The sequence below is a fragment of the Coccomyxa subellipsoidea genome (assembly GCF_000258705.1).
Source record: "Coccomyxa subellipsoidea C-169, whole genome shotgun sequence".
NCBI lineage: Eukaryota > Viridiplantae > Chlorophyta > Trebouxiophyceae > Coccomyxaceae > Coccomyxa > Coccomyxa subellipsoidea.
The window spans coordinates 1,698,225-1,721,741 of NW_005178038.1; the positions used below are offsets into that span (position 1 = coordinate 1,698,225).

At 52.3% G+C, this 23,517-nt stretch overlaps 7 protein-coding genes across 7 annotated transcripts; 4 read left to right on the plus strand and 3 right to left on the minus strand.

Annotated features, from left to right (window-relative positions):
* Positions 1-360: 360 nt before the first annotated feature.
* On the minus strand, positions 361-4,731 carry COCSUDRAFT_65494 (hypothetical protein; the record flags this gene model as incomplete). The annotated part of the gene is made up of 4 exons (XM_005649205.1): positions 361-1,671; positions 2,117-2,918; positions 3,354-3,522; positions 3,838-4,731. The coding sequence occupies 4 exons, from the start codon at positions 4,729-4,731 to the stop codon at positions 1,641-1,643; spliced, it is 1,896 nt and encodes a 631-aa protein (XP_005649262.1). The 3' UTR covers positions 361-1,640.
* Positions 4,732-4,924: 193 nt separating this feature from the next.
* On the plus strand, positions 4,925-7,137 carry COCSUDRAFT_53048 (NAD(P)-binding protein). The gene is made up of 8 exons (XM_005649206.1): positions 4,925-4,993; positions 5,198-5,342; positions 5,445-5,527; positions 5,635-5,759; positions 5,845-5,948; positions 6,071-6,202; positions 6,332-6,418; positions 6,529-7,137. The coding sequence occupies exons 1-8, from the start codon at positions 4,959-4,961 to the stop codon at positions 6,781-6,783; spliced, it is 966 nt and encodes a 321-aa protein (XP_005649263.1). The 5' UTR covers positions 4,925-4,958; the 3' UTR covers positions 6,784-7,137.
* A 204-nt stretch (positions 7,138-7,341) lies between these two features.
* Positions 7,342-11,098, minus strand: COCSUDRAFT_36047 (hypothetical protein; the record flags this gene model as incomplete). The annotated part of the gene is made up of 14 exons (XM_005649207.1): positions 7,342-7,500; positions 7,634-7,804; positions 7,924-8,059; positions 8,172-8,234; positions 8,435-8,592; positions 8,839-8,977; positions 9,126-9,296; positions 9,396-9,490; positions 9,622-9,792; positions 9,929-10,062; positions 10,184-10,308; positions 10,389-10,500; positions 10,621-10,703; positions 10,803-11,098. The coding sequence occupies 14 exons, from the start codon at positions 11,096-11,098 to the stop codon at positions 7,342-7,344; spliced, it is 2,013 nt and encodes a 670-aa protein (XP_005649264.1).
* Positions 11,099-11,303: 205 nt separating this feature from the next.
* COCSUDRAFT_53049 (DR1-like protein) lies at positions 11,304-12,668 on the plus strand. The gene is made up of 5 exons (XM_005649208.1): positions 11,304-11,465; positions 11,563-11,652; positions 11,757-11,927; positions 12,040-12,098; positions 12,210-12,668. The coding sequence occupies exons 1-5, from the start codon at positions 11,441-11,443 to the stop codon at positions 12,309-12,311; spliced, it is 447 nt and encodes a 148-aa protein (XP_005649265.1). The 5' UTR covers positions 11,304-11,440; the 3' UTR covers positions 12,312-12,668.
* Positions 12,669-13,014: 346 nt separating this feature from the next.
* COCSUDRAFT_22982 (nucleotide binding protein) lies at positions 13,015-15,272 on the plus strand. Its single transcript, XM_005649209.1, has 6 exons — positions 13,015-13,114; positions 13,390-13,622; positions 13,723-13,938; positions 14,037-14,216; positions 14,458-14,740; positions 14,921-15,272. The coding sequence occupies exons 1-6, from the start codon at positions 13,066-13,068 to the stop codon at positions 15,073-15,075; spliced, it is 1,116 nt and encodes a 371-aa protein (XP_005649266.1). The 5' UTR covers positions 13,015-13,065; the 3' UTR covers positions 15,076-15,272.
* A 2,114-nt stretch (positions 15,273-17,386) lies between these two features.
* COCSUDRAFT_62141 (hypothetical protein) lies at positions 17,387-19,689 on the plus strand (the record flags this gene model as incomplete). The annotated part of the gene is made up of 8 exons (XM_005649210.1): positions 17,387-17,446; positions 17,690-17,854; positions 17,945-18,214; positions 18,512-18,670; positions 18,768-18,869; positions 18,968-19,036; positions 19,178-19,308; positions 19,608-19,689. 8 exons carry the CDS (start codon positions 17,387-17,389, stop codon positions 19,687-19,689), a joined length of 1,038 nt encoding a protein of 345 aa, XP_005649267.1.
* Positions 19,690-20,901: 1,212 nt separating this feature from the next.
* Positions 20,902-22,860, minus strand: COCSUDRAFT_62142 (hypothetical protein; the record flags this gene model as incomplete). Its single annotated transcript, XM_005649211.1, has 4 exons — positions 20,902-21,178; positions 21,505-21,689; positions 22,058-22,272; positions 22,635-22,860. 4 exons carry the CDS (start codon positions 22,858-22,860, stop codon positions 20,902-20,904), a joined length of 903 nt encoding a protein of 300 aa, XP_005649268.1.
* Between the last annotated feature and the right edge of the window lie 657 nt (positions 22,861-23,517).

The window sequence follows — 23,517 nt, forward strand, 5'->3', positions numbered from 1 at the left end:
AGTTGCCATCTTGGCTGGCAGCAGTGACCTTGTAACAGGGGGCCTCCACTCGTGGTCCTGGCAAATGCAAGCAGTTTGTACAGGGAGCATTCCGAACAGGCCAAGTTGCTGCTGCTTAGGTTTCAACTCAGAAACTTCCCAGCAAGCATGTGTGTGCTGAAGCGGCCGTGCGAATCCAGCAACCTGCAATGTTTATCTTGTATCTGTCTTGAGTCCACTGGAAGGAAGGGGCTGATTTTTTTTTTGTTTATGTAGATTCATGTACAGCTGTAGCCAATCGCAAAGAATGCGCGCTTAGGATGAACTATAGCCGAACTCGAAAGAGAATGAGCTCAGATCAGGAGTGAATTCAAGCTTGAGGAAGGAAGGAAGGAAGATTACATCACTCCAGCCGCCTAAGGGCTGATTGGATGAACTGGCAGCATCCAAATAATCAAAACAATCCATCACAAAATGTGCAACACCAACAATGTCCAACTGCCACATGAATTGCTGCATCGTCACAATGGCTGCACCAAACAGCCCAGGATATCTGTCCCGAACAGATTGCAAGGCAGGGCACTCAAACACAAGGTGGCGCTCATCCCCAATAACCTGCTGGGCACAACGCATGCACAAACGCTGGGGCCGGGGAATCCTTGCCCAGCGGCCCGAGACATTGGGCAGACTATGACAACCCATCCTGAACTTCAACAGTATACGCAAGCAACGGGCACTCAAAGGCTGCTGTAAGAGCTGGCAAGGGTGGCGCACACAAGCTGGCCTAGCAAACCATCTGTGATATGTACACAAGGTGGCATTGCTGGACGGGCAGGTCCTAGGGCAAATGTCAATGTCATCCCAAACCTGCAGTGCTTGCGCATCTAGCAGCTGCATCACAGCATCAACTTCCACAGGAACAAGGGTGTCAAACCGAATAACAAACTCATACCCAATCCGGCGCAAGCCCCGCATGAAGGCCCAAGCCCAATTCTTAACATTACGGGTTATGGCATCCCAACAATCATCAAGGGCCACTTGCCTGTGAAAATTATTTGCAGGCAAGGCAGCCAAATTGTTCCAGAACTTGATAATGCGCCGCCACCACACACAATCAAGGGTCTGCTGATTCAACTCCTTAAGCAAGATGGCACCATGCACAGAGGTGGGGACGCCAGCAATGTCTCTCAGAATTTTCAGGTGAGAGGAGGCCAAGGCAGCCCGGCCCCGCCGGCTGTCGCCACCAGGAAGGCTGCGCAGGCCCCACACCTCACAACCGTAGGAGGCAGTCGGCGGCACACATGCATCATATAGGCGCAACAACAGGCCAGCTGACATGCTGCAATGCAACTTCCCATATTGCTGCCTGAGCTGTGCCCACGCACCCCACATGTTCCTGTGAAGCTTGCCAAAGGTGAGATTAATGCCTTGGGCACCGTCAAAAAGGGCACCCAGGTACTCAAACTGCTGAACCCAATGTAAAGGCGCACCACCACAAAGCCATTGAAAAGGTCCTGGCAAACTTGAAGAGAACACCACAATCTTTGTTTTGTCAACACTGATGACCATTCCCGTTTGTTCACAAAACTCAGCAGCTGCATCAATCAAGCGTTGCAAATGAGCAGGTGTGGTGGCGAGCAAAGCAAAGTCATCGGCATAGCCTAGATCTGGTACACAACTGCCAGGACGCAACTGCGGGCCAACCCCAGGGCACCTCTGCAGCAAGTGCCTGTGCAGGCCATCTGCAAACAAGCCAAACAGCGTTGGGCTAAGGGGGCAACCCTGCTTCAATCCTGTCTCAGAGGGCAAACTAGGACCCTTCCTGCTCCCAATCTTAATGCCAACCGTAGAATTGGCATACAAAGACTGAATGGCAGAGAGCAGGCGGCCATCAATGCCCAGGCGACGCAGACTCTCCCAGAGCAACACCCGATTCACTCTGTCATAAGCACCCTTCAGATCAAGAAAGCAACAATACAAGGGCTGCTTAGCATGGTTTTGCCGGTCGATAAAATGCTGCAAGGTGAATAGCTGGTGGGCCGTAGACAGTTTTGGCCTAAAGCCAGCCTGTGTGGCTGCACGCAATCCAGCCCCCTCTGTGTACTTCAGAATACGAGAATTCAATATGCCAGCATACAAGCGCATGATGGGCTCAGTAACGGCAATGGGTCTATAATTGAGCATGTCAAGCTTGCTGCCTTTCTTGTGCACAGGGGTGATCAGGCTACCATTCACAGAGGGTGGCACTTGCCCAGCCACAAATGCAGAGTTCAGCACAGCCACCAAAGCAGGCGCCAGGACATTTTCCGGAGGAGGCATGCCTGGCGCCCGCTCATCTTTTGCATACCGAAACAGCTCAGCTGGTAAACCTTGCACTCCGGTGGCACGACCATTGTGTAAACTTTTGAGCCCAGCAAGCACCTCCCCAAGAGAGATGGGTGCATTGAGAGCATCAACATGGGCAACAGGAGCACTGGGCTGGACAGGGAAAGACAAGTGGGGCAGCTCAGCAATGAGTGGCAACTGCAAGTTTGCAACCCGCTTGAGATAGCCAGCCCACAATTGCACTGGCTTGAGCTGCTCAGGTATATCAGACTGCTGAGACTTGAGCCGCTTCCAGAAGGCTCGGGGGTCACTGTGCAAATCATCAAGCAGGCGGCGCAGTTGCGCGAGCCGGTGAGCGCGCCGTTTGTGGCGGACGGTGTTGTGGTAGGCACGCTCCAGCGCGCGCACTTCGGCTGGATCGCCCCCGCACCGCGCGCGGGCGCGGACGTCCCGTTTAAGCTGGCGGCACTCCGAATCGAAGAAGGGCGCGTCGGCACGCGCCTTGCGCTGATGGCGCCCGGTGCGGGCCGGCATGCTGTTCGCGGCTGCGGCCTCCCGGATCCCCGCCTCCAGGGTCTGAAAGGCTGCATCAAGTTCCCCAGCCACAGCATGGCCTGTGCAGGCGTCAAGACTTGCACTGGCAACATTGCGCAAAGCAGCAGCATACGCATTCCTAGCACTGGGCTGCCATTTCACTCGTGACAATGGCACCCCAATACATGGTAAGGGAACACTGGCAGCCACATTCACTTGCAACGTCATCTCAATAGGATGATGATCAGAGTCTTTTCTACCAGTGTTCACAACAAGATGAGAAATCAAGGGGAGCGCATCAGCGGAAACGAGAACATGATCAGGTCTAGTTGCCTGAGTATGGGTTCTGGCCTTAAAGGTAGGCACTGCTTCAAGGTCTCCTAGCACTCTGCCAGAGCATATGAGCATGTCAGTTTCCTTGCAAAAATCTAACAGGCGCAGCCCATGAGCATTGACACCTTCATCAGTGCAGCCTCGAGTATTGCTGTCATCAGCGTCAGGCAAATTTGACACACGAGCATTGAAGTCTCCTGCCAGGATCACATTGCCCTGAGCACGAGCGGCAACAACTTCTGCACATAAGCCCGTAAATCGACTGGTCAGGTCCACAGTCTGCAATTGCCGGGAACCCGCTGGAGGCACATAGCTGGAGCCAATCAGCAGCGGTGTAGAGTCCCCGTCAAACTGCACTTTCACCCATAAGGCACTGTCAGTGTCTGACACCCAGTCTTGTGCGTGGTAATCACGGTGCTTCCGAACCGCAACAACAATGCCTTCACCCGCCTTGCCCTCTTCACTAGCAGCCGTGAAAGTCACAGAGTGGTGAGGCAAGATCGAGTCATCCCAGGTCAAGCAACGGGCCTCAGTCAGAAGTACAATATCGAACTGGTCAAGATAGGCTGCCGTGTCCCACAAGGATATTTTGCTAGCATGTAAGCCATTGACATTCCAGGACAATATACGCAGCGATAGGCGGCTGGAGACTTCCTAGCGGCGCACTGCTTCGGCGTAGGAGTCGGCGCGGCCGGGGGAGGAAGGCGCGGCCTGAGAGGGCCCGGCAGTGGCAGCACCCGGGGCGGCAGCGGCGCCCGGCGCGGCAGCCGGGGGAGGCCCAGGCACAGGCATGTGCTCACGCACGCGGTCGCCCTCCCGGACGAAGAGGCGCTCCTCGCGCCAGAAGGGCTGCTTGCCGGCTGTCTTCAGGGCGACATAGTGTGGGCGCATGCTGACGCGGATGCGCTGCTGCTGCGGGGTGAGGTCGGCATCCAGGAAAATCTGGCGCTGGCGCAGGGCTTTGCTGTGCTTGAGGGCAGCGTGCTTGGCTGCCACGCCGCTGAAGCTGATGAGCACGGGGCGCGGCTTGGTGCGCGTGGCGCTGGGGGCACCGAGGCGGCGAGCTTCGCTGACAACAGCAGGGGGGCCGCTGTTGCTGTCAAACAGCGCTGCCACGCGGGCTGAGACATTCTCTGTGTTGTCCTCTGCCAGACCATGGCAGATCAGGTTGGCACTCCTGGCTTGGCGGGCCTGAGACTCCACCACAGACTCCAGATGGTGCACTTTGTTCACCACTGCTTCATCGTTGGAGGCGGCTCTGGTCTGCGTGTCCTTGGCCAGCTCAGCGCGCAGGAGAGGCAGCAGCTCTGCCTTCAGCTCAGCCACCACCTCATCCTTCAGCTCGGTTTTCAGCTCTGCCTTGAGCTCTGCCTTCAGCTGAGGGAAGAGGGCCCCAAATTTCTCGTCCAGCTTACTGTCAAGCTTGCTTTCCAGGCCGTGGATCATAGACTCGACCTTTGCAAGAAGGAGATCGTGGAGGGGCGGCTCCATCTCCTCATCTGACTGCCCTGGGCTGCCCTGCGCTGGGCGCTTCGACTGACTTCTGGTTCCCTGACTCATCGCAGCAAGATCGCAGATCAAGATCGCCCAAGCGACGAGAGATCAGAAGAGATCATGTCTTTATCTATGGGCCCTCACAGCATCAATGAGAGTGAGTTCTTGTTCCAGCTACCAGCAGCTTCCATGGTACTCATGGGAAGCTACACGATTTACGTAACGAACATCTCTTCATCAAGTCGTGCATTATCGGAGAGGATCACATCGGCAGAAGTAGTACAAGAAGGAGCATGGCGTTCACAGCGGTCGTGACTGGAGCCACGGGGTGGGTGCTCTTCTGTTACGGTCCCATCGCTGGATCGCTTTTTCCCAGTCCTGATTTCAGGGAGAACTCTGTCATGTAGAGACATCATCAACGATGTAAACATTGATATTTTCATATATAATGTCCTGCTGCTGCCTGCTCCCTTTCATCTGCAGCATGCGGGCATCTGGAAGTCAATGCTCAGGTTTGTGACGGCACGCGCAGGTTCGTGGCAACGGAAATATGTCGTCAGCTCCTGGAGAAGGGCTACAACGTACGAGGTACTGTGAGGAGTTTAGCCAGCAAGGAGAAGTACAGCCACCTGCAGGCATTGGGGGAAGCGCTTCCTGGTGTCTTGACCCTCCATGAGGTAATATGAGAGAGACAAGGAACATAAAGTCACGAGACAGAGAAGGCAGCTGTTTAGCAAGGTTGTGTGTGGGCAATTGCACAACTGCATTGTGATTTGCAGGCTGATCTGCTCGCTGAAGGCTCATTTGATGATGTTGTCAAAGGGGCAGATTTCGTATTCCATACTGCAAGCCCTTTCATCAGGTAGGCCTCTAATTAAGCACCTGATTTGCACGGCCAAGTGTGCGGACGCTTAAGCACATTAAGAAGGCGGTGCCTTCCCTCTCATGCCTGGAGGTGTTTTGATACAGGGAAGTCCATGACCCCCAGAAGGATCTAGTGGACCCTGCCGTGAAGGGGACCAGAAATGTGGTGCAAGCTGCTGTGAAAAGCAAGGACACAGTGAAGCGCATCGTGGTCACCTCTTCCTTTGCCGGTGTGTTCCGTTGTCACACAGGCTTGTTCAGCTGCCGATTTGTATCACACGAAGATTAACTAACAGTCAAGTTTTCTTCTTGCAGCTGTTGTGAAGTCACAGAAAGGGCCCCAGAACGGGAGTCTCTTCACGGAAGAGGACTGGAATGATGAAAGCTCCTTGGATGATCAGCCATACAGATTCAGCAAGGTATGATCTTCCCAGCTGCATGTGTGCACACTGCTTGTGCAGAAGCATCAATACATCAGCATGGCTGAATTGTGATGATGCTCGTGGGAGCTGTCTGCTGATGCTTGGACTGCATGGAGCAGACTGAAGCGGAGAAGGAAGCTTGGGCCATCTCCAAGCGGGAGGGACTGGATTTAGTCACTATAAACCCTACTTTTGTTCTGGGGCCTGTCGTGAGCAGCCGCACGGATGCAACCTCCATCATACTCTTCAAGGTACAGCTGCTACCATGTCTGAGAAAATCGGTCGTTATAGCCAGATGGGCAGGATCTTGTTTGCAGACAGCAGTCCTACTGGCTGAGTGCTTGTGCTGATATACAATACTGCTGTGGTCATGTTCGCAGGACTTTGTTGAGAACAAGGGCGCAGACATCATCCCTTGGCAGGTAGATGTGCGGGACATTGGCCGAGCTCATGTGCTGGCTGTCGAGGTGAGTTTTTGGTTTGTTGCAGACTTATTTGGCCCGGTCAATTTGTGTGTCGATCTCAGTGCTGCTACATTATTCAGGGTAGCTCACACTGGATGTGGTTCACCACACAGGTGCCCACAGCAAGTGGTCGATACATTGTGTCGCATGACTCGACGCTCTCCACAAAGTACATTTCAGAGGTCTTGTCCGAGCGCTTTCCTCAGTACCAATTCCCCAGTGGCGAGGATGCACCGGCCAAGCAAGTCCTTGACAATAGCAAGGTGCAGAAGGAGCTTGGGTTGCAGCTGTTGCCAGCAAAGTTCACCTACATTGACATGGCCACCACCCTCATCCAGAAGGGCATTGCCAAGCCTGTCGCAAAGTAGGGCAAGCACGTTCAGCAAGCAAAGTTTGTTGAGGTGCCTTGCATGCATGATTCCCCCATATGGGAAGAACATGTACATATTGAAGTAGACTGCACATGCGTACAATCCCCATCTGTGCTGACCACTGCATTGATCTAATGCTTTATGCACCTTGCAAAGAGGTATTCTTGCCAAAAACGCTGAGAGTTCTGATTTTTTTTAATATCAAGAATGGTGTAAATTAAGGATAAGGCCACATGTACATGGTTCAGTGCATTGATATTGCAATGCTTTGCTCAAACACTTTTGCTGTGCGCACTATGCTTTGGCGCTAGTTGCAAGCTGCAATTGTAAGACAATGGCCACCCTTACACATAAAAGCCATATGGATATGACCCACTGCTTGGAATCTTAAATGAATGCTAGATTCAGACGCTTTGTGTTGATGATTCATGCATGCAGACATCGCTGTTGCAATTCTTGATAACTCATCTCATAGCAGGACCACCTTTATCGTGCAGCAATGCTTGAAATACCAGCTCCGATAAACAGTACATTCCCCAATCAACTATAGCTGCATCAGATTGTGCGGCCTGGGACAGGATCCATGCGTTGGAATGCAGGCTTCTTGGCTTTCAGGATGCAGTATGTCAGCCAGTAATTGAAAGCCAGCACACGAGCCTGTGCACGCGCAGTCTTGGCCACAGAGCTGTCCTTGAAACCCAAGCGGTTCAGCACCTGCAGACATCAACATTAAATTGCTCATCTTGCATTGCTGAAACTCACTTTATCCACATGGAACTGTCACACACCCAACATGCAGGTATGAGAACCTTTTTGTTTGGTAGACAAGGAATTAAGCCCATCGCACCTGCTCTCCTTTTAGGATGTCACCAGCACCATCAGCGCTGACAGGCTCAAAGTCCAAGCCCGGGAACTCGTTGTCACAGAGGCCCTCAAATGCATGCTTGATGAGCGACACTGAAGGGATCCAGCGCAGAGCGCGAGGCACATTCCCAGCGTTCACGTAGTAGCCTCCAAACTGCAGAGCAACCAAATTTTCTGTCAAAGTGATGAATCACCCCATGTTCAGGATCTGGATCAGCCTGACAACTTCCTGTTAATGCTCTTCCAGAGTCACATGTGTGTGTGGGGCCTTACCACTATGAACAGAACCATGATGCCTGGCCCTATCGCCAGCGCTGCATCGGTGGAGGGCGCGAAGGAGCCGACAGCCAGCCCAAGGGAAGTGGCCGTGAAGGACTCCAGGGTCAGGATCCCGCAGAACCTGGCAAACCTGCGCACAATGTGCGCATGCTCTCACAGTGAAAATATGATCCAACAAGGTGCCTCCCAATGGCTGGGGAATTGAGATCTACAGGGCAGGACTGTAATGGGACAGAGCGTGCCTGGACAGCTTGGGGTGCAGGCCGGCGGAGGGGTAGACGATGGCAGCGAAGAGCAGGGGGAATCTGCATAACAGCACGCAAGACAGTTCAGCGACACAAGGGCAACGATAGCGCTGATGTCATCAGTTGGTGCTGCCAAGGCCCCGTCTGGCACTTCAGTCGGCCGCCAAGGGAAGAGGCTTACAGCCCAGAACACAGCCTGTAAAACATACGGGAATGGTAAGATTGTCCCAAAGAAGGGGGCCCAAGTCAGTGTTTCTTACATGGCGCCGATGGGGGACTCGGCGGCCAGCTTGGCGGCAAAGTAGGGGGCTGTGGCGTAGCTGCCCTTGGCGCGCTCGCGCTGCACCAGGACACGCTCCTTGGGGAACACGTTCAGCGTCTTGATCAGCGACGACATCGCCGCATTTATGGCGCCCACCTGCGCGCACCAGCCGCCTGTGAGGGTGCGTGCATGAGCGGGCATGCAGCTGCCAAGTACCGCTTGACGTGCCGCAACTGAGTCACTAGCAATCTCTTTGATGCCCTTGCAAGGCACTGGTTATCACCAGGAAGGATGCTGAAATGTGATGTGCAACGACGCCACCATGCCGCTGGTAACATGCTTGGCTGCATGAGCTGCCAGGAGTGACAGCCCATGTCAAGGCTGCTGGGGGCAGGGGAGCACCTGCATGAGGCCCATCCTGTCCTGGATGGAGGTCTGGCTGCGGCCCATACGCCAGAAGATGCCGCCAAAGATGATGGCCGAGGAGACGTTGCTCATCGCGCGCGCCACGTTCGTCGCCTTGTCCCGGCTGATCTGCCGCCTGCAGCCATGTACCAACGCATGCACTCCAGCAAGCATGCTATCTAAGTCCAGGCAAATGTGCTGAGGCAAAGATTCTGCCTCAGATAGCATGAATAATGCGCCGTGTAATTGGAGAAGGTCAATGAAGGCCAGATGCATGAGCACACCATGAACGCTTGAAGAGCAACTTTGCCTGCTGCGGCCAGCTGCAAGGAGATGCATCATCGGAGGATTTTGCGGACGCAACAGGAGCAGACACGACACTGTCTTTTGCACCACCTGAGGGTGCTGAAGCCGCCTTCTGCTTGAAAGCAGCCTTAAGCTTCTCCACACGCTCCCTGTGCCAAAGACTCAGGCCTCACAAACAACATGGGCTTGCTGGCGGTGCAAAACACAAACCTGGTGTATGCTTGTTCACTCAGTGCTGTAACCCTCACCGAGATGCTTCTTCAGCAGTTGCAGCTGAGGAGTCAATAGAAATGAGATCAGCAATGAATTCTGCAGGATTGTAATTCGCCGGTATTGGGTATCCCTGCATAAACAGCATGCATCCTTGTGACATTTGGAGCATTACCTACGTTGATCAATGGGACATTTGCAGATGCATCGCGAGTTACTGTGCAGCAGTATAAGGGCATGGGGACAGACTATTGATGGGCGCACCAGGGATTCAAAATGGCTGATGACTCCTTTTGCAGGTCCGGAGTACACGATCTGTCCCTCAGAAAGCAGCAGCAGATCGTCAAACATGCTGAAGATTGAAGACCGCGGCTGGTGGATTGAGCACACAACCGTCTTACCCTCATTTGCTAGGTCCTTCAGCGTCTGCATAACCTGTTCAACAGGACAACCCACACTTGGATATACCCGGCAACCCCAGCATTTATGCTCAAACTGTCAAGTAGATTCTCATGATATGTTCACCAGGATTTGCCGGAGCGCTAAAGGAACGTTGACAAGGCAATGTTACCTTCTCGGCTTGGAAGGAATCGAGGCCAGTCGTGGGCTCGTCCAGGAACAGCAGCATGGGGCTGCCCAGCAGCTCAGACCCGATGCTCAAGCGCTTCTTCTCACCTCCAGAGAGGCCGCGCTTCTTTGCATCACCTGTTGCCATTGCGTATCTTTGCTTCAGCTTCCCAATCATAAATGGCCAAGTACCTGAATTGCTTACCTCCATTGAAAACCACCATCGCAGTGGTGGGACTGCGCATTTGTGGAAATGTACCGACAGGAGTGTCAGCCGACTGCACGAGGCCCAAGCGTTGGATGAGATCCGCCACAGCAGCCTCCTTCTCCTCAGCGAGCATGTGCTTGGGGAGACGGAGCGCTGCCGCCATGTTCAGTGTTTCCCTGCAGTGCACACCTCCATGTGAGCATCACTAGCGCTAAGTTGTATTCACAATGTTATGCATGGGAGTTGAGGGACACACCTGACCGTCAGCTGCGAATAGAATAAGTCCTCCTGCTGTACATAAGCCTGCCTGTGGTTGCTGTCTGTCTGCGGGGCTCCATTGACAGTGATGTTGCCCTGCAGTTCCATACCTGTGCAGCATGCCGAATGTCTCAGCCAGAAGGCTTTTTGCATAGGCAATGGGTATATATCATGCCAAGAAGACTCTAGAGTCTTCTGATCTGGTCTGATCTGGTCTGCGTTTGTGTCACCTTTCGTTGATGGGACTTGGCCGGCCAGCGCATTGAGCAGGGAAGTTTTTCCGCCTCCTGAGGGTCCCATGATGGCAAGAAGCCTGCATTTTACCGTACCAACCTTGCACATGGACAAAGTGGCGAGAATATGCACAACTGCTGGGGCCACACGGTACGCAACCTTGAGGAACACTCCGCACCTTCCGGGTTTGGCTTCCCCGCCGATATTCTGCAGGATGGTTTTTGTAACCCCTGTCTTGTTAGTGATGCTGCATCGGACATCCGTGAACCGCAAATCGACATGTTGTCTCGTAGATACACCATCCGTCACAGCGGCATTGGAAGGATCTGGAAGGGATTTTCTGTGCTTGCATCGTCTGCGTCGTATAGAACGCAATATGCTGATCGAAGCGGTGCCAAGCAAGACAGGTATCTGATACTGAGGCAAGGCAATGACTGCAGCTCCAAGGAGAAAGTCCACAGTACCGCTGCCCATGATAGTCTCTATGGCTGCTCACCGATTCATTATATTCAATGCTTTGCACCAGTCGATGTTTTTCAAAGTAGATCAGGCAAGTTTGAGAAGGAGAGGAGAGATAAATGGATCACATGTCACATGCGCTGACATCACGCATGCGCATGACATATCATTTCCACTTTGCAGGAAGTGGGACAAGGTGCTCTCCTTGCGAGCATTCTGCGAGCTATCAACTTTGGACAATCTCCTTTAAATCTATCACTGAATTGGGGGTTTTCCAAAGACTTCACGACGTCAAAATCCAGCGATGGGCATCTAGTCCGGTCTGCATGGGAAACCTGGAATTATTGCTGATCTGAAATGGAGGATGTATCTCTTCCAAGAGGTAAAGAGTGACAATAGGGCCCTCCCTTACATCGCTGATCCTGTTGGTGACTGGAACACTGTGGGTTGTCACACACTGATGTGTCTGTGTAATACAGCGACGGTGGAAAAGATAGTGAAGGAAATACTGCCCAAAGACATCCGACTAGCGACCAACACTCTTGATCTGCTGCTGGATTGTTGTGGAGGTGATCTCAATGCGCGGAAACCTGCCGCATCTGAAATGGGGTGGACCTGCAAAATCCCAGTAATGTTTTCTCAGTCTCTGAAGCATGCATTGTGGGTCACGCAGAGTTCATACAACTGGTGTACTCAGAGGCAAACACTGTGAGCGAGGAGGAGAAGAGGTCCACAATCAATCCTGAACATGTCGTGCGCGCTCTTGACAGCCTAGGTTTCAGCTCGCTCCTGGAAGATGTTAATGTCTTTCTGAAGGAAGTCAAAGACACAGACCAGAAGAGAAGTGAGCTGTCTTGACCAACTGCCAAATGAATGCCACTTCTGACAAGGTTTTCTATGTCCCAAGAGAGACAAAGAAGATGACATCAGCTCATCATGGCTATCGTTGCACGCAGGTCTAAAGCGTCATGACAGTAAGGCAGCGGAGCAGAATAAAATGAGCGAGGAAGAGCAGGTGTGTGGACATTCGGCTTGTGCTCACACAGCTTCTCGACGCTGTATATAAGCGACAAAATTTTGGGCAGTACGTCTTAAGAATAACTGACTTTTTTGGTGCATGGTGCAGATTGCGCTCCAGAAGAAACTCTTTGCAGAAGCACGTGCACGGACTTTGTCCTGTGCTTTGCCAGATGCCGCTGTGAATTCTGAAATGCCAGGCACAGCATGAGGCAGGTCACAAGCATGATGAGTTGTTATGCACGGCCTGCGGCCTCACATGCCTTCAAGTGGAGGGAACATTTGCTGTGATCTTGACCAAGGGTCTCTCTGTTGACCACTGAGAGTTATGACAATGAGGCATGGTGCTTCTGGAGGAAATTGCACTGGACAAGTCAAAGGAATATAACTTGAGTCCACACAGTTGCCGGTGTTTTCATGTGTACACATGTGCCACTGGCAGTAAATCATTTGATGATAGATGATGATAGATGATCTGCAGCATAACGGCTTGTGAGTGCATGCCCTGACTTCGAGATACATTGCTAATATTGACAATGAGGACAGTTCAATTGTAATATTTAATGTCAATGGTTGAACTTATTCATATGATATCTGCCGTGCCCCAGCCTACTAGGCCGCTGCGGCACTCACTGAGTGGCACTTGCACGTGTCACGCACGGTGCGGCAGCCATGGCCAGATCTCAGACATTGCGCAGTGCTGCCGCAGCCGGCAGCCGGCCCAAGTGGACCCTGCTTTGTCTCCACAAGGTGTCTGTGTCTGAGAAGATCTACATGAAGATCTGTCAGAGAAGAAATGGAACTGCTCAATTTGCACGTGCTAGCTGACTGTTCTGACTAACCTTTCCAAACTCTTACGTCATATAACAGAAGCTTCCAAATCGGACCAATGCACATATTCAATCACTGCGTGTGCAAAGTTTTGCAATAAATTTGCACAGAAACTCATTGTTTGATAAGAAAATATGGTTGGCGGCGATACCGCAGCCGCTGTGCCCGAAAACGCGAACGAACGTAAGTGCAGGGATGCTGAAGTTCTTGGCCACGCTCAAGAGAGTTGAAATGACAGAGAACTCGTCTATCTTTACTTGAAATTTCACAACTGGCTCTCGATCACACGACATCTTGTATGAGATCATGCATTGTGTTGGCACTGGTGTTCATCAGTGTGTCTCCACTGTCTTGGCAAGCTCAGACACAAATATGCAAAACGCATACGAATTGAACCTTCGAGCACGACATCGATTAGTCTACATTTTATTTGACATTTCGTGCCTCTTCTGTCACAGATTGCGTGGGAACCCAGAGTGAGCAAGCAGGCAAGGCAGAGTCCTGTGCGGGATGCCCGAATCAGGCTGCATGTGCTTCAGCACCCAAGGGTCCTGACCCCGAGATTCTGGCGATTGAGGAGCGGCTGCGGAATGTGAAGCACAAGATCCTTGTGCTCTCCGGCAAGGGCGGGGTGGGCAAGAGCACCTTTGCAACACAGCTGGCCTTTGCACTGGCTGCGAAGAAGCTCGAGGTGCGCTTAGGAAGTGCCTTGTCCATCATCCACCATCCCTGCATTGTCCAGCACTGCACCAAGAGCTTCAGCCCTCCTTACTTGATGATCGTCGACACAGGTGGGTTTGTTGGACATAGACATCTGTGGGCCGAGCGTGCCCAAGCTGGTGGGCCTGGAAAACGAGGAGATCCATCGGAGCAACCTGGGCTGGTCTCCTGTGTACGTTGAGGACAATCTGGCTGTCATGTCCATCGGCTTCCTGCTGCCAAACCCAGATGATGCAGTCATCTGGAGGGGCCCCCGAAAGAATGGCCTCATAAAGCAATTCCTCAAGGTAACAGGTGCCACACCTGCGTTCAATGATCATTGCCTTGTAAAAGTAATCTGTGCCTGGGATCTCAAGCTATTATTCTCAACGCTGTGCCATGGCAGGATGTGCACTGGGGAGATCTGGATTACCTGGTCGTGGACGCTCCCCCAGGCACCTCAGACGAGCATATTTCCATCGCACAGTTCCTCAAGGGAGCTAACGTGGATGGTGCAGTCATCGTGACAACACCCCAAGAGGTGTCCATCATTGACGTGCGCAAGGAAGTTAACTTCTGCCACAAGGTGCTGCCCATCAATCTATTGTGGCATTTACTTTCTTTCAAAGTGCATCATGTTGTGCCGTATCATCCTGGTTCATTATTTCCACAAAACATGAGAGACACCTTTACCAGTGCTATTGGCATTCCCGATGGCCGCAGAAGGACATGGCCGCCAGCGTGGCTTCGCCACGCCAGCGGCTGTATTTCTGCAGGAGGTGAATGTAAGAATGCAATAGATGCAAGCTTGTGCCTGGTGCATGCAGGTGGGTCTGAAAGTGCTGGGCGTGGTGGAGAACATGTCAGGGCTGCAGCAGTCGGTGGACACCGTGCGCTTCCTCAGCGTCTCTGACGACGCATCACAGAAGCCGGCGGACGTGACAGCGGCGGTACTGGAAGCCCTGCGGCATGTGGCGCCCGATCTGGGCAGTCTCATGGTCCAGTCGGACGTGTTCAGGGCCACCAAGGGCGGCGCAGAGAGCATGGCCACCAACATGGGCGTCCCATTCCTGGGCCGGGTGCCCCTGGACCCAGCCCTCAGCCTGGCAGGCAAGCACGTCTGCATTCCATGTTTCTGCAGGATCTTGAGCCAGGGGCAGCAGTGCATGCTTGCCTGCATGACATGTTGCTGCAGCCCCTTCAGCGAAATGGCCTTGTACAGAACACTTTGTGCTCATTTCAAGGTGGTGGTGCAAAGGCAGTGCAGAAGAGATGTGTGGGTGGGTGCAGGTGAGGAGGGCCGATCTGCCTTTGATGCGGCGGCGGGCGCCATGTCAAGCCGAGCTGCACTCCAAGGCATCATTGACCAGATCGTGACGATCACGGGTGGAGACCTGGACTCTAGTCGCGCCAAAGAGAATGGCGTTGCTGCTCATGCTCCTTGAAGCCTGAGATGGCATGACCTTGGTGTTAAAGTGTCGCACTGATGCAGAACACATGACGTGGTGACAGCAACACAACGCCCATTGAGCCAGAATGGTAGAAGAGAGCATTTGTAGCAGAGACAGTGTGAATGAAGGCCCCTGTGAACCCTGGAGAGATATCTGTCAATAAGTGCTTGTAAGACCCTTAGAGCTGATTTAGGCGGTGGACACCTGCGCCACTTTGATTGATGACCCCTTCGCGGTTTCAACCCATATGCATCTATTTGAAGCAAGTCCTTTGGAAAGATATGATCCCAAAGGCTCATATGATCATTGTCATGTCACAATGTCCACTCCACTAATGAGTAATCAGTCATGACGGTTATCGCATGATGCATATGCATATGGATCTTTGCCAGCCGGCGGAATGATTTGGAACTCATTCATTCCTATTCAAGGTGATGCTGTCCTTGGCCATCAAATTGTCACCCCCTCCACATCTTGTGCTAATGGTCTCTTAGTCTTCAACATTGAGACTACAACAGAGTTAAGACCTTATACTTTGAGTTCAAGCCAGAATATTTGATAGCGCTGCGAGCTGAAAACCAAGGGGGCTCATCACCCACCAACTGACCCCTTCCTCATATGATGGCGAATGAACAAACACTCAAAAAAATACTCCAAGTAAACCAGTACATGCATCAGTGCGTGAGAATGTAGAATGTCAAAGGCTCCGGGCTTCCATTTCTCGGGTATGTTCTTGGTGCATATCAAAGCGCTCAAGCCAAGACATAGGACAACCGCCACCAACAGATATGTTGAAGGCCCAATTTCGCCATCAAGTAGTTCACATGCGCTTGCGACGCCCATTGGAAACGTATAACCTGCATGTGGCGGGCGATTCAGAGAGACAATCTCAGCACTTTGCTATTTGTTGGCATTCCCATGGAGTTGGCATTCCCCTGGAAAGTTTGCAGGATCTGGGCATGAAAAGTGGGCATTTTGGGGTAAGTTGACAAGGCCAGGCTGACCTGCACACATCCCAGCAATGTCCCACACCAGCTCGCGTCGCGGAATGTTCTTTATCCGCCGCAGAATCATTGTTGAGGTGATACAGTACAGGTAATCGCCTAGAAGCGCAATGATGTACAATCTGTAAATGTCCTCTGACAAGACAAACCATGCAATTGCTGCTCCTCGGAACACTGCAAAAGCAACATCACCCTTGTGAGCAGCTTGAGAGTAAGCATTTTGCAGTGTGGCGCACTACGGAAGTAATGACCATGCATCACCCCAATTGGGCCTACAGGATGTCACCTGAAGCTGTGTAGATGGTGAACACATCCAGCTGTCTCCAAAAGTCCCTGGACTCGATGGAGAGCCCCAACCACAGACTGCAGGATAGCGAGAATGGAGCATGGACAATGCCGGAGACATAGAACAAGTCAACTGGCACCCACCCATCCGAGTAAGAATTCTCCTCCCTTGACGCCCCCCACCTGATTGCATACGATGATGCTCAAGCAGATGAAGAGCAAGAAGGCTCTCATCACTCGATGTGAACCAATATTGGCAGACAGGTTGCAAGCAGGTTCTGAAAAGCTGCACTCGCATTGCTCGCGTTGCCCACATGAGGAAACTCACCTCGTTTTGAAATACAGTACATTGACAAGTACAAAAGAGATTATTGTTGTCCAAGCATTGAGTGTTTCATTCGTCAAGTTAAAGAGAGTACGCTTTGCAGCTTCGACATGCGATCCTCCTACGACATCAGAACCTTTAACAGCCCCATTTGCAATGATTGCACCTAAAAATGGAGTACAACCAGTTCGATCAGCAAACAAGGGGCGCACCAAGTAGGTACGAGGAGAGAATGTACTGTTTGTGAAGGTACAGCGGTGCCTTTTCTCTCGACACGAGTAGGCATTCACCATTGGGTAGCATATAGCTGGTCTTCAAGATTCGCTAGGAATGTTTGTCATGTGCACATTTCATTGGGAGATCAGCGACGCCTAGCCTAGGGGAGCTGCAGCTCCCAGCTGGGAGGAAGCTGCTGACCTCATGAGCTGACACCAACTGATTGAGATGGAATATCACGACACAATTGTCTAATTCCTTATACCAGACCCTGTGTTGGATACTAACATCAGTGTGTACTGCACTCCAGCTGGAAGGGGCGCTTAATTCCCATTGCATAGTCACTTGCGCAAATGCCATCCCTCGTTGCAAAGCACTAGCCTCACATTTCTGAGCGATGGATAGGCTGTGCAAATATCCCACTACCTGAAGTCTTCTTTAGTCAAGCAAGATGGTGGGATCCTTGCTGAGACGCATGGGGTTCTCCAGACCCAGTCCAAGTTCCAATGACTACGAAGCCCTCCTAACAGAACAGGTCCCAACTTACCGTGAGATTGACGAGGAAAGCTCGTACGGGAATCTGATGGCCCTGCACAGCGCCCATAGCAGAGCCAAGAGATCCTGGCTTATTCTTGATGCCACTGGCAAAATCAGCCAGCGCAGGGTGAGATCATCGACAGGAATTCCGAATTCATGCTTGCAAACGACACATGCACAAGCACATTTGCAAGTTCATTGTGATCCAGCTCAATGGCGTCCTGAATTGGCATGTGGACAGGTGGACAAGCATGAGCTGTGCATGCGCCTGTCTCTTCCTGTGCGAGACCTGCGGATCCTGGACCCTGCTGTGATGACGTCCCAGTCGCCATCCTCCATCTTCATCCGAGACAACGCAATCATATTCAACATTGAGAGCCTGAGGATGCTCATTCAAAAGGATGAGGTACCGACAGCACCAAGATTTCATGCAGTTGCATATATCTGAAGACGAATTTGCATTTGGGGGCATGACCCTTGATTGTGATGTCGCCAGGTGATACTGCTGAGCTCGCCTGTGGCTGGACAGTCGCTGACTGCATCCACATCCCCAACGCCCAACGATACCTTTGTTCAAGAGCTGGCCTCCTTGCTGGACCCAGTTGAGGCAGCCATTGCCCACCACAGCTCCAGGGTGGAGACATTCCTGCCCTATGAGCTCAGGGCTCTTGAGCACGGCCTAGCGACCGCTGTGAGATCCTGGGAGGTGGAGACTCTGGCGCTCGAGAAGCGGACGTTTCCAATTGTGAAGTCGCTCTTGAACAAGGTGTGCATTTTGTACCTGCCCTGCTCCACTTGTTGGCATTTGTTATATTTGTGGCCATGTGTAATGCGTACCTTCATCTGATCTGTGCTGTGCATTGCAGCTGTCAAGGCACGAGCTGGGAAAGTTGAGGAGCTGCAAGGTTGCCATTCGCAAGATGCAGGGCCGATTGGTCATTGTCCGGAAGGTACATCTGTCGTTCTCAACATTCTGCAGAGCAGCTGACATGCGTCAATTTACCGAAGAAAGCTGAGCCACAGATCAGACGGCCTGCAAGTAGCCTTCTATGTGGCATGGCAGGCTCTGCAGGACATATTGGATGATGACGAGGACATTGCTGCCATGTACCTGGGCCGCAAGGCTGCGGCAAGGGAAGCTGCAGCCGCGCGCTCTGACACTGGCGGGGATGCGACCCAGAATGCATCCCAAGATGATGAGCTGCTGGTGGCAGAAGCTCTGGTGCATTCCTGTTGGCCCGATACACCACCTTTCCTGCTTCCGAAATGAGGTTGTTCGATGCTCAAAATTGCTAATATTTTCAAGTTCGACTGTGCAGAGTGAGGAACCTGCGCAGCGCCAGGGACAAGGGCCGCAGCAGCGTGTTGCCATAGCTTCTGATCGCACAGTGTCAGCCCCACCGCCATCTTTTGGGACTCAGGTACCCTCAAACGCAGCAAAGCCCACCCAATATCACAGTGTGCTATCTGAATTCAGATACACCAGAATATGTGCGATGCCTCTGATGGTGCTGCACAGGAATCGCTACCAACAGAGCTGTCTAGTGCACCATCAGCCCCAGCTTCCCAGTACCCCTCTCGTGAGCAGGTGAGGATTCTCAGCACAAGTAACTCCCCCCCCGTGGGAAATTGCTACTCTTCCTTGCTGGCATACATCGACCTCAGTAACGGCGCTGGCTGCCAATTTCGTTCAGAAGAGAAGGAGAATTTTATTCTTTGTGTGATGCAGGCTGACCACAAGAAGACAGGCAGAGCGCTGTGGGCCCAGATATCCAACATGAAGCTGGCACAGAGGCTGATCAATGCCTTGCAAGATGAAGACCTCACGGATATCTCTGCCTGCGAGAATTTGCTAGAATCGTACTTCGCTCAGGCATGCCCCTTTTCATGTCCTTCACTCTCTGCCCCTGTGTGCAAGACAAGTTTTTTGGGGCCCTGTGCACTCGTTCACTCTAGCATTTTGGCTGCAGGTGGATTTCTTGATCAACCGGCTTAGCGCGCTGGAGGAGCACATGAGAAGTGCAGAGGACCAATTGGCGCTGGAGCTTGATCACAGGTGGCCATGATCTCTGTTAGGCATCACATGCAATATTTTTGTGGGTCAAGAGCAATTCTGAAGCTCTGCATTTCGATGATGTCCTGCATTGTGTGTGCTGCAGGCGCAATGAGCTGGTTGCCCTGGATCTGTTCCTCACAGCTGTCGCCACCGTCTTTGCATTTGTCTCTATGGTCGGTGAGTGACACAATCCTAAGCAGCACTCCCACCCGCTGCTTCAAGCCTTGGAATTTCAGTATCCCTTCACTTTGATGCTGACCAGCATCGTCTGATGAATGAGGTCTGCCGTTGCAGGAGGGCTCTTTGGCATGAATTCACCTCTGCCAACCTGGTTCCAGCAGTCCATGGTGCGTTTGCACTCCCTCACCCTCACCCATGCAGGTTTCATCTTGTGCTGGGTATCACGCGCACACAATCACAGATCAGGTTGTGAAAGTCTTACTGCTGATGCCAATGCAGGCTGCTTTCCCATTGACATGCTTGGTGACATGCATCATTGGTTTGTTGTCTTTCATTGGTGCGTCATCGCCTCTCCTCTCACTCCTGAACTCTTCCAAAGGAGTTGCAAATGCCACAAAATTTTGCATGTCTTTGTATATTTGCAGTTGTTTATGCTCTGCAACAGAAGATATTCAGGCAACAAAGTGCATGATATGACAGGCTTTGTGATCTATGCCCGCTGGAAGCGACTGCTATTCATTCCGGATCTACGCTTGGACCAAGCTGGACAAGTGCGCGAAAGCTAAGCCATTTTATGGTAGCAAGAAATTGCAAGACTCGCAGCAGATGACATGCAGGCCTCCTTTTGCGGGGAGGCCAAGTTATTACATTGATAGCATATATTGAGACGGTCAAGGTTTCTGCACCTTGTCCTCTAACAACGTAAGGAGCGGTCACAATGCTGCCAAGTAGAACACATTGAGACTGAATCAGGCCTGGGCATATGCATACTATGGCTAGTAAGCATACAGAATCGTGTATGGTTGGAGCCACATGCACCTTTATTTAATAAGTCGCATTGATGAGATCAATTTGCAATAATGGTTCCCTAGACTTATTTCAAAGTCATGGACAGGCCTGAAATTTTCAAAAAGCGCTTCCTGAAATCCTAGAAAATCCTCATAGAACGCATGTTTTAAAATTCTGGGACACTTTCTGCTGGATCTTTGCCCGTTATAAGGTTCAGCGGAAATTATAGCTTTGCAGCATTGATCATGCTTCCTCCTATCTAATCTACACTTGCATGACATTCAGGTCGGGAACTCTCAAAGGTAATTCAATGAATTTGAGGCTCCAGATGCAAAACTGATACACTCTGAAGCACCGCTGTAGCGGTGCACATGGCCTTCAAAAAGACAGCGACTGACAATATACACTGGTTTTTTGTCTGACCGGGGTCATATGCGGAACACTCGGATTGTGCGGGACCTGGCTCGGCACAGCGGGCAGCGCACGAGGTTGATGGCACAGTGCTCGCAGACGCACATGTGGCCGCACGCCTGGAACACCGTGTCTGCCTCCCTGTCTATGCACACCGAGCACAGGTCGTGCTCCCGAATCCTCTCCTCGCCATTGACTTCAACTCCTGCCCTGGCAGCTGCATGCCCGTTTGCATGGGCGCCATTCTGCTGCTGCATTATCCTGCGCCTCCGGGCCTCTGCATCCAGCCTCTTCCTGCAAATGCAGGATATCCTCTTTCTGAGTTTGCACATATAACTTGCACATCCATTCATTTGAAAAGGGGTGGCACGGCAGGCACGGCACAATGGAGGCCAAAACTTTATATGGTTCACACACGGAGACTAATTTGCATTTGAGGACATGTCTTCTGTGCCTTTTCTGGATGTGAATTTGTCTATTGTCTTGAGCTCCCTAGCAACCAATTCATTATTCATCATTTCATTTGGGCAGGCCATATCACCTGGACGCACATCGTGGGCAACACATGATACTGGGCGGACAAGGAGGTTTCTCGTGCAGGAGACGCAAATTAGAGCGACCTGAGTTTGCGGCGGTGGAGGAATCTGCAGGCGCCCTGGACGGCCTTGACGGTGACGAGGATGGCTCCCGCGCCAATGAAGCAGTTGGCCACCCACTTGCACACGTGGGACACCCTGTTCAGGGATGCCACAATCTCTGGCAGCTTCTCGTACGACAGGATGAACGGCCCACCGTCCTTGGGCGCCTGTGCCATGGGAAAACGACAGATCACAAGCCTGACAGCCCTGACAGGCCAAAAGAGCTATGCAAGATTGCAGCTGTTGTTGCAAATGCACATACTACTCTTTTGCATGCCATCCAGACCAAGGTTATAGACAGTCCTGGCCTCTCTTTGGCCCTAGCATGCTCTAATTGTTGCTTGGCTTGGCTTCAATTTTAATAAATGAGCCAGGCCAGGCCATATCACCTGCACCTTTGTTTCCCACATCTGTCTGACAACGTCCATAGACCACAGTTTGCTGCACACATTATCTGGGCAGGCTACAATTAATTGCTCTTCAGAACCAGCAAAGCAGATATTCTGGGAGGGGGAGGGGCCTTGCGCGCGCTGACCTGGAGGACTAGGACGGAGCCGCCGGAGCCGAGGGGGATGGCGCCCTTGCAGGCGGCGCCGTCAGCAGAGGAGGCAGCAAGCTCTCCGATGGCGGTGATGGTGGCGCCGACTGGCAGGATGTGCTCCTTGTGGCGCTGCCCCAGCACTCGCCAGCCCATCAGGTGGTCGATTGCCCGCTGCGACACGCTCTTCTCCGCCGGCGTGAACAGGTCCCCTGCACTCTCCCCACATCCCCACCTCAATGAGCCCCTCACGGGCTCCCATGTTATCCATTTCAAACGTTCCAGGGCTGCTAGAACCAGGAACGCCAATCTGCAGACATGAACCAGCACATGAAAAGAAATCTCGTTGCCAAAGATGGCGCTGCTCCCTCTCCTCTGCAAGAATTTGCACATGACGCACCCATGAAGGCCCAGAGGCTGACTGAGCGAGCAGCACTCAAAATCCGCCCTGTATGTGTCCATGTTGGGTGCGCTAGCCACTGCTGATCAGAGCTCTATGCTAATGAGAATGGATTGCTGCGCTTGTTCTTATGATCTGTGCTCTAGATGACCCATAGCAGCTCATAAAGACAACCTGGGAAGTCCTCTGCATGGGAGTGGGGGTGGATCACACCGGCCAGTTCCAGGTGGAGTCGGCGCGCCAGGCGGCTCTGAACGACGGGCAGGCGCGCATGGGAAGCATCTTCAAGGCACCAGGGCGACTCCCGCCACGTCTGCCGCACGACATGCTGGTCACGCACCCACTCCCCGCTGTTTATCTGCCGCAAGAACTGCTGCTCCTCCTTCACCTGTCCCAACATGAACGTGGTTTTTTTAAGTTTCCTAAGAATTCAGATAAGAAACCAGATCTGAGACATACTACTCTGAGCACGATCTCAAGGGCTTCCGCCAGTCACAGTTCGTTACAGAGTGACTGGCCCTTTTCCTGCCATGAAGCGTCAGCAAGGCAAACAAAGTGAAACGCTCTGGTAGTGCCCAAACCTCTGCGATGGCAGCGGTTCTGCCGGTCAACTCGCATTTTAGTGGGGCCTCGGTCCATACTTTCCCGCTGACAGCTACTAGAACGGGCACTTGCTTCGCCTTGCCTTTCAGATCTGCTGGTTAGCATGACAGGCTTGGATCGAATGGACACCACAAGTAAAGCCAAATTAATGTCTCTGATCATTCACCTTGGAGCCATAGCAAGCACGTATATCTGTGATGCACGACGAGCAGATGCTTGCCTGAGATCCTGTCAATCTTTTCGACAGTCTCCAATTGGGCTGCTTCCCTTCCCTTTCTCCAAGCTAACAAATGTATGGCGCCTCCAACAAGAGAACTAGCAACGCCACACCAAGATACGAAGTGGGTCCCGTCAGCCATCAAGCATGCCCTGAGACTTGCCCTGTGCTTCAGACATCGTAGGCCATGAACTGCAGGTCCGATGTTGACAACATAGTAACACAAACCACAATTTT

What these genes read in the sequence shown, in the direction of transcription:
- COCSUDRAFT_53048 (XM_005649206.1), top strand. Translation starts at nt 4,959, where the DNA reads ATGGCGTTCACAGCGGTCGTGACTGGAGCCACGGG. An exon ending in GTCGTGACTGGAGCCACGGG is followed by an intron (nt 4,994 to 5,197) that starts GTGGGTGCTCTT and finishes CGGCACGCGCAG; the next exon opens with GTTCGTGGCAACGGAAATAT. An exon ending in AGCCATACAGATTCAGCAAG is followed by an intron (nt 5,949 to 6,070) that starts GTATGATCTTCC and finishes TGCATGGAGCAG; the next exon opens with ACTGAAGCGGAGAAGGAAGC.
- COCSUDRAFT_53049 (XM_005649208.1), top strand. Translation starts at nt 11,441, where the DNA reads ATGGAGGATGTATCTCTTCCAAGAG. An exon ending in GGATGTATCTCTTCCAAGAG is followed by an intron (nt 11,466 to 11,562) that starts GTAAAGAGTGAC and finishes TGTGTAATACAG; the next exon opens with CGACGGTGGAAAAGATAGTG. An exon ending in AGACACAGACCAGAAGAGAA is followed by an intron (nt 11,928 to 12,039) that starts GTGAGCTGTCTT and finishes CGTTGCACGCAG; the next exon opens with GTCTAAAGCGTCATGACAGT.
- COCSUDRAFT_22982 (XM_005649209.1), top strand. Translation starts at nt 13,066, where the DNA reads ATGGTTGGCGGCGATACCGCAGCCGCTGTGCCCGAAAACGCGAACGAA. An exon ending in AAGTTAACTTCTGCCACAAG is followed by an intron (nt 14,217 to 14,457) that starts GTGCTGCCCATC and finishes TGGTGCATGCAG; the next exon opens with GTGGGTCTGAAAGTGCTGGG. An exon ending in CCCAGCCCTCAGCCTGGCAG is followed by an intron (nt 14,741 to 14,920) that starts GCAAGCACGTCT and finishes GGGTGGGTGCAG; the next exon opens with GTGAGGAGGGCCGATCTGCC.